The following is an 8,813-nucleotide window of genomic DNA, read 5'->3' on the forward strand; positions in this document are numbered from 1 at the left end:
TTCTCATATATGTAGCACGCTAAGAACTAGTATTTATTTTAACCCACACCAGGGGGTTTTTTGTGGGAAAAAATATTAAGAGTGTTTTCGCAAAAAAAAGCGGGCCACACGCCCTTGTCTCCGACTTGAGTCGCTGACAACGGGCCCCATGCCACGCTGTCATGCCTATTCAGCCCCGTGGACATATTCAGCAGCAATTTGTACCGTATTTGCACGCCTAAGCCAAGCTGTTGCACCGGTTCAATGTACACAACAAGTTTTAGCACTAAAGTGACTTTTCGCGCCAAGTTCAAGCACCGATGATGTAATTGACTCTATTTCCTTAGGGCCAGTAATATGCAGGAGTAGAAATTTATGGGTGTCGAAAACATCCAGCAATCCAATCGGGGCCTTATTGGTAATAAACTCAGTAGCCAGATGATCTATTAATTTTTTACGAAAGATGATCTATCAGTTACAGTAGCTAAACAATCATTTGTATATTTCAGTCGTTGGACACTGAAATGCTCAAGCCATTGTTATTGGTGCCATTTCCCCCCTAAGTCTGCCTCATGCTAGCTGATTATCAAGCAAATCCTGATCATTTACTTCCTACGATGTCGAATAGGAGTATATAGTAATGATACATCTACAATAGTAAGATTTGTACTTTTGGAATTCCCCTTGTTGTTCTGGAAAAGGTGACCTGAAGAGATTCGTAGTATTGCTGGCATGGCCTGATTGCATTTATTTCGGTGCCCATTACCCAGCTCATCATTCTGGTAACACCGCTCTTGATAGGTATCGATTTGTTTTAGCCCATTCCAATCACCAAACTTTTTCTTAAAATCTAGTTTTACTGATCAAGTTGACCCTTGATTAAAATGGGTTATTTATGGACTATGGACTAGATTTCCACACAATTTTAATTACTCCCTTCGTCTCATAATATAAGACTTTTTTTAACACTACACTTACATTGGAGTAGTTTCTTAACCAATCAAATGGCATATCTACTGCTTGTATAGATCCCGCAAAGAAGAAAGGATCAATGACTATTGGCTGCTTCCAATGAATGCCTGATTGTGGCCTTTTTGAGCAAACTGGGTGATTTGTAACCTAAATTTAATACTCCCTCTGTCCGAAATTACTTGTTGCATAAAGATAAAAATGGATGTATTTAGAACTAAAATACATCTAGATACATCCATTTCCCCGACAAGTAATTCCGGATGAAGGGAGTATGATGGTAAGAACTAAGAACTTTATTCAGAAATATCTTTTTTGTCGCCATGGAAACATATTTTTGATATGACCATGATATCATTTATTCGCAGTATCTAACAAACAATGGTGGAGGAGACGGGCTGGAAGCTGAACCGCGTCTTTGATTCGTAGTTGAAGAAGACATTCTCTTTAGGCCCAACCGGGCGGCCGGCGTAGAGGGTGCAGAGCTTGCCGTCGCCATCCGGCTTGATGGCAGTGTCCGGGTAGACCTCGATGGAAGAGCTGAACCCCGGGCACGCCAGCTTTACGTTCTTCTGCGTGCACCTGGCGCAGTTGTTCACCAGTGTCACGTACTGCACTAGCCTTCCTCCCGGATCCGGGTAGGCCTCTGTGGTGACAAAAATATCTGAAGTTCTGCACCCTGCTGCACTGCCTGCTTAAACACACGATGAAAAAGAAATTAAAAAGTGCCTAGATGGACCTAGAGATAATCTGATCGTAGATTGCTTGCAAGTTTTTGGTGATTGTTTTGCTATGCAGAAGCAGAACACCGTACCTCTGTTGCTGATGCCGAATAACAAACAGGCCACAAGGATCACCGCTGGCTTGATCTCCATGCTAGTGTCTTCAGATTGCAAGCAGATACGCCGTCTTCAGATTGTGTTGATTTATATCTTGCTAGTGGCAAATGGTGGGCTATTTATAGGCGAATGGGCTAGAGGAAGTTATTGTGCCAGCTGGATTTCGATTCTTTGTTGGAGGCAACCATTCCATGCACGATTCACCAGATATAAGTGCAGATTTGATTGAGATATAAGGTATAACTCCCTCTGTACCCATTTATAAGGCATAAATTTTGGAAACTTCAATTCGTAACCTTTCTAAAGCTTCTTTTCAGGGTTTTTTAACAATTAATGTTGGAAACTCTGTAGAAGGTTCAAGTCCCATAACGTCCTTTTCCCTTTTTGTGTTTGTTTTCCTCACGGTTTTCAATTTTTTTTGTTGTCTTTCTTTTTTTAGTTTTTTTCTTTCATTTCCAAAAATTGCTCTTGGAATTTTTAAAAACTGTTTACAATTTTTTTAAAGTTAGTGATTTACTAAAAATGTTCACATTTTGTAAAAATATTCAGATCTTAAAAAATGTTTGTGTTTTAAGAAAATTTTGGATATTTCAAAAGATATTTGGAAATTATTAAAACGTTCAAATTTTTTCCAAGAAATCAACATTTCAATTTTTTTTACTTCGAACAATCTTATTTTCTGAAAATTGTTCACTTTCGAAAAATAATTCCTTTTCTTTTTTTAAACCAAACTAGTAAATGCATGGGAGTGGCTATGACGACGGCGCGTCTTCGGTTTGCTTCAGTGCATGTAGTTATTGCTAGGTAGAATACGAATATAGATGTAATTTTTATTATTTCTACTAGTGTTCGTTCTAGTAGAAGATGAATTGATCAGAAGTTTTTCGTAAAAAAAAACCAAACTAATAAATGCATATGTTAATATTGGGGAGGAAATTAATTACATATTTATATTAGGTAGCATATCAGTTACATGTTAATTGCATGTATATATTAGGTAGGATATCAGGTACATTTTAATTATATAATTAGCATATACATTTTTATTTAGTATGATATTAATTGCATGCTAAATATATTGAGCACTCACCGTTCGAGCAATCCAGGTCGTTTGATTGACCTAGTTTGATGAACGAAATTAGTTGGATCTGCCCTTTGTGTCTTTTAATATTGATATAAATAGAAAAAAACATACTACTGAAAACAAAAATAACCACTCGCTACATGATGTCGCCAATGGGTTGGCTCGGACGGGGATCCTTTTTTATATAATCAATACCATGATATATTTATAGTACATGATAGAGATACATGAGCCCATAATCCACTTCTGAGCCCCGGCTCATCTGCGCCCAAACTGAAGAAAAATATTTAAAAAAGGCAAATTCAAAAATTCCTTTTTTTGCATGGTAGATAATTTGATGCGTGAGGTTTGCTTCAATTTTCAGATCATTTGGACATCTGAGCAGCTGTCGGAAAAAAAGACAAATCTGGGATCTGTAAAAAAGTTAATGTTCATCCACTATTCTGACCCAATGCTGAGAGCTACTCAGAAGTCCAAATGACCTGAAAATGGGAGCGGACCTCACAAAATAAATTTTCTACCATGAAAAAAACAATTGGATTTTTTTTAATTTTTGTGATATTTTTTCTTTCCTGGTGCAGATGAGCACTATGCACTGAAACGCCGCACTCCACATGAGCTGACTACAATGATTACAAAATTAAGTTTAAAAGACACGAGCAAATCTTCAAGATTTTCAAACTATTTCTTCTTTCATGGCACAATATTGTACTTCTCTGAAGGCAGCAGTAGGAAATAACAAAGATATCAAACCACAAACCTGTAAATGCCAAGGCCACTATGAACACACGCAACCATTAAAGTAATGAACCAACATTAGAGCATCTTCAACAGACGCCAAATGCGGCGCGCGCAAAAAACAGCTTTAGCGCGCGCCCATCGCCTGGTTTGGCGCGGCGCGCTGCGTCCGCTCCAGCAGCCGCACTAAAATGCAGCTCGCGCGCGCCGCTCCAGCAGCGCGCAAAAATGCAGCACGCGCACTCGTTCTATAAACTAGAAATGTAGGCATAGATTTTAAAAAAACTAGATAGATTGCGTAGATTTTAAACAATACAAAGGTATTTTACATCCGAAACATAGATTGCATTAAATAAAAACGACAAACGGTAAACATAGATTGCATTAAAAAAACTACTCTAAGTCGCTATCATCATCACCACTATCATCCTCGACGGTGTCGTCCGAGGTAGTTAGCCAGATGTCCAGCCACCGCTCATCGTTCGGCGTGAAGAACGACTGCCAACCTGCTGCAACGAGGTCGGACTGCGCATTCGCCAACGCCTTCCGCCGACGCTTGTCCAACCGCGTCGTGCGGCGCCTTCGCGTGTCCTCCTCGCGGCGCCTTGCCCAGTAGGCCTGCTCGTAGGCAACGTCCTTCGGGTGGCGCTGGCACCACTCCGCCATGACCCGCTCGTCCTCCTGGGCGACGAGGAGGCGGCGATGCCGCTCGGCGTGCTCCGCACGGTCTTCCGCCGTGTTCAGACGAGGCAGAGGGGCGAGGTTGAGTGCTTGCTGGAGCGTGTACACATCTTGGAAGTTCATCTGGCCGCGCGGCCGGCCTAGGCGCCACGCCGCCGCGTCGTACGCGCGGGCGGCCTCGCGTGCCGTCCCGTACGAGCCGAGGCCGAGCCGGAGTTCGCCGGAGCGTATCTCCGCGGAGTAGCTGCCGTTGGGGCACAGGCGGACGCCGCGGTAGCCGGACGCTCCTCGGCGGCGCGGCGGCATGGCGGCGCGTCGGTGGCGGGGCGCTGGAGCGGCGCGTGGCAAAGAGGGAGAGGAAGAGGAGAAGAGGAAGCGTGGAGAAGGTGTGTGGCGCGCGCAGCACTTTTATAGGCGCGCGCAAGCGGGCGCCTTTTCGCGCGCGCAAACGGTTCCCTCGCGCGCTTGTTTCCCGCGGCCGCTGGAGCGCGGCAAACCGCCCCGCGCGCGCTAAAAGCTGAGTTTACCGCGCGCGCGCCGTTTGGGGCGGCTGTTGGAGATGCTCTTAGCAAGAGTACCAACACCAGTATTTCAGGGAAAACAACCGAACAACCTGGTCGACGTCACTTGGAGCCAAGAGTACAAAGCATCATTGTCGAGGACGTAGCAGACATGATAGATATTGCAAGGACAAACCTCCTCATGGCAACCATGAGAAAAAATAATCTAAAATCGGTCTGGCGAAGCAAGATTTGGAGGACCATACGAGACAAATTTAATCTTCCAACATCACCATTGACATCGGGAAGATATCATCATCAAACAAAGGGTCGACGATTACCATCTCAAATGACAAAGAATATGAATACCAAAACTCTAATCCAATCTAATGAAAACACTACTATTATTAAGAACTTCACTCATAGATCGGGTTCTCCGCTCTCCCGATACCGGCTAGGCCGGCTGGAGGAGGGTGGTGGAGGCGAAGGTGGTGGCGGACACCATACCTCTGTTGCTGATGCCGAATAACAAACAGGCCACGAGGATCACTGTTGGCTTGATCCCCATGTTGATCTGGTAATATGCCTTGATGTCTGAGCAGATATAGCGCCTTCAAATTGTGTTGTTTTAGGCTGGTCATAGTGGGGAGTAACTTAGACTAGTAACATACATATGTTACTAGTCTATATTACTACCTTCATAGTGGGTAGTGTCATAGGTGTGGTAACATAGTTGCCTTCATTTATTACTTTGTAGACTTATTATGCATTGGAAATCGCTATGTGATGGTAACATATTATGTTACTCTATTTGCCTCTCTCCTCATTAACTACTTGCCACATCATCATTTTTACTTATGTGGCATCTATGTTACTATCTATGTTACTCCCACTATGACCAGCCTTATCTCGTTAATGGAGAATGACGGGGTATTTATAGGCGAACGGGCTAGAGGAAGTTAATGTGCAAACAGGATTTCGATTCTTTGTTTGAGGCAAGCATTCAATTCACGATTCTCCACATGTACAAGTACACATATTCGATTGAGAAAAGGAATTTATGATCATATACGTATCACAAATATATAATTATTTATTAGAGCCATTAGTGCAACGTTCCTGACAGACTGCGTTTTTGCCCGTCGCATCTGTCCTAGGCGTTCGGACATTAGAGCATGGTTAATAATACAGGCATATAATGGCTATATGATATTGTCATATTATCTATAGCCATCATTTATAGTCACTGATACAATAAGGTTAGCTATAAAGTCGACTATAAAATTAGTAAAAAAAATTATCTTCTATCTATCTTTTTTTTTATATTTATTGCATCTATCTAGGAGCACGTGTATAGTTAGGCACTTGCATGAGAGCTCACTTCACTTAAGTTATCATATCTCTCTCTTTCACATAGATAAAATTGTCATGTAAGCAGGCTACAAACCTGGTATTGTACTTGCTCTTAGAAGAGGTAAATACAGCGGGAGTCATAGAATTTGCACGTGACGGTTAGTTTGATGCATAAACTTGCAAAATACGTGTTTCCAGTCATCGAACTTGCGCGAACGTGCAAATACGGTCACATTTTCCGTACACGGGTGTATTCATTGACTACATGGCATACCAGGTGGCCAGGGCCCATTGTCAGCAGCCGAAGCTCTGTGCACGTGATTTTCTTTACAGAAACACCCTCAAGTTTTTTTTTAACTTCGTACAAAAGCCCTCCGGTAGAGACAATGTTAAAACAGTCTCCTGGTGGGTCCCACCCATCATAGTGCGTTGTAAATTAATTGTGCTGGAAAACTGGGTCCGAGGGAGTTCGAACCGGCCACTAGCTATAATAGCGCTAGCGTTTCAATCACACCACCTAATCTTGCTTGTTCTTTTATTTATCCTTTAGGCTAAAGGTACATACATATTTAAAATGATATTTTTCTTTTCTCACCATTATAAAATTTAAATTGTTCAGATTCAAACAAAATTTGCGCAGATTTTTCTGAAACAAAATTACGTACATTCATTTTGCACTATATTTTCTTTTTCTAGATTTTATAATTTTAAATTGTTAGAATTCATGCAAAAATTTAGTTGATTTCTATGGAAAATTTACGTACATTCATTCTGGCCAATAGATTCTTTTATCTAGTTTTTCAAATTTAAAATTTTCGAATTCAAACAAAATTCAGTTGATTTGTTGAAAATAAATTTACGTACATTCATTATGAACTATATTACCTTTTATATAGATTATTCATTTTTAAATAAAAATAGTGATTTGTCCAAAAATTTATGTACATTCATTCTAACTTATATTTTCTTTTATCCAGATTTTCAAATTTAAAATTATTATAATTCAGACAAAAAGTTCAGTGATCTATCCAAAAGAATTTATGTACGTTCATTCTGCAGTACATTTTATTATATATATATATTTAAATTTAAAATTATTCAAATTCGAAAAAGAATTAATTGATTTGTCCGAAAACGTACATTCAGTCTACATTATATTCTGTTTTATCTAGATCTACTAATTCAAAAATTCATATTCAAACAAAAATTTGGTTGATTTGTCCATAAAAAAACATGCATTCATTGTGCATTATATTTTATTTTATCTAGATATTTTAATTTTAAATTATTGAAAATTAAACAAAAATCTAGTCGATCTGTCCGAAAAACTATCTAGAATATAAGTTGTTTTCTTAAATAGAAAAGAAAGAAAGAAAAAATACATATTATAAATTGTGTTTATATCTTTATGTGTCATTGTGACAGGATGGTTCGAACCAGGGCTTCCACTTTTTTGCGAACCGTTTTCTGGTTTTGATTTCTATTTGATTTCTTACGGTCCTTTTATATAAAGCTAATTGTGCAGGTTAAACGTGAAAAGTCAGTTTTGCCGATTAGCTAGCATATGCATGCGAATTGCAGCACGTAATGTTGTCGAATCCCAACCCTCACTGCTCCAACCTTTTTTCATTTCATTTTAGGATTTTCTGCGTAAAAAAATGAAATACAACCGTGCTTTTTGGAAAAAGATGCGCGCGGATTACCCACCTCCTCAGCTAACAGCGGGCCCTTGCCACGTTGGCATGCCCCTCATGCACGGGATACGGCCGGATATGGTAGAAAGCACCGTATTTGCATGTCTGCGCAACTTTGATGATCAGAAACATGTATTTTGCAAGTTTATGCACCAAACTGATCGTCACGTGCAAGTTATATGACTCCTAGTGTATTTACCTCCTCTTAGAACATGGTTAATAGTATAGCCATCAGCTGACTATATAAGCATGTTATGTCATCCAGAGTTAGCATTTAATTACTGATACAATAGTGCTGACCATAAGGTTGGTCATAATGTAACAACTTTTTCTCACTTTCTCTCTATCTCTTCCTCCCATTAAATATTTTTATCTAGGAGCACACGTAGAGGCGGGCTCTTGCATAAAGGCCCACTCCTTCACTTTTTGAATGTCTCTCTCCTTCACATAAACAAAAGTGTCATGTAAGCGGGCTTATAGCCCACTATTGTACTTACTCTTAGACCAACTTGTGATCCTGTCTGCGCTTGTGTCTTATTGAGGGGTGTCTGCACTTGTCTTGAGGAGCAGAGAAAGCTACATGGGTCGGGCCGCTGGTCCTGTAACAGAGATGGAGCTATATGTAGTTTGGGCCTTAGGAGTGGCCCACGCGAATGAAGGAAGAAAAATGGGCCTTGGTGATTTCGCAAAGCAAGGCAAACCCTATTTTTCGCATTCCGCAACAAAATTGTCCACCCGCTGCACACCCGCTCGTACATGGGCCGGCCCATTTACCATATTTTTTTAAAGTCTGACGACCCCGTTTTGGGAACCTTTTGGAAGGATCCCGACCGGTTTCGGAACCTACCGGTAGGTTCTGAACCGCCTTTTTCCTTATGGTTTTTTGGGATTCTTCTTATTTCTTTTTTGGTTTTTCTGTTTTCAGTCTTGTTTTACCATAAAATAAAAAAAACATATTTTCAAAAAAATTGAAATT

General features: G+C 40.5%; 1 protein-coding gene across 1 annotated transcript; it reads right to left on the bottom strand.

The window, feature by feature from the left end:
* Positions 1-1,229: 1,229 nt before the first annotated feature.
* Positions 1,230-1,869, bottom strand: LOC119341797. The gene is made up of 2 exons (XM_037613650.1): positions 1,763-1,869; positions 1,230-1,639 (listed from the first exon to the last, which is right to left on the bottom strand). Exons 1-2 carry the CDS (start codon positions 1,821-1,823, stop codon positions 1,320-1,322), a joined length of 381 nt encoding a protein of 126 aa, XP_037469547.1. The 5' UTR covers positions 1,824-1,869; the 3' UTR covers positions 1,230-1,319.
* Between the last annotated feature and the right edge of the window lie 6,944 nt (positions 1,870-8,813).

Source organism: Triticum dicoccoides, chromosome 7B (assembly GCF_002162155.2).
Source record: "Triticum dicoccoides isolate Atlit2015 ecotype Zavitan chromosome 7B, WEW_v2.0, whole genome shotgun sequence".
NCBI lineage: Eukaryota > Viridiplantae > Streptophyta > Magnoliopsida > Poales > Poaceae > Triticum > Triticum dicoccoides.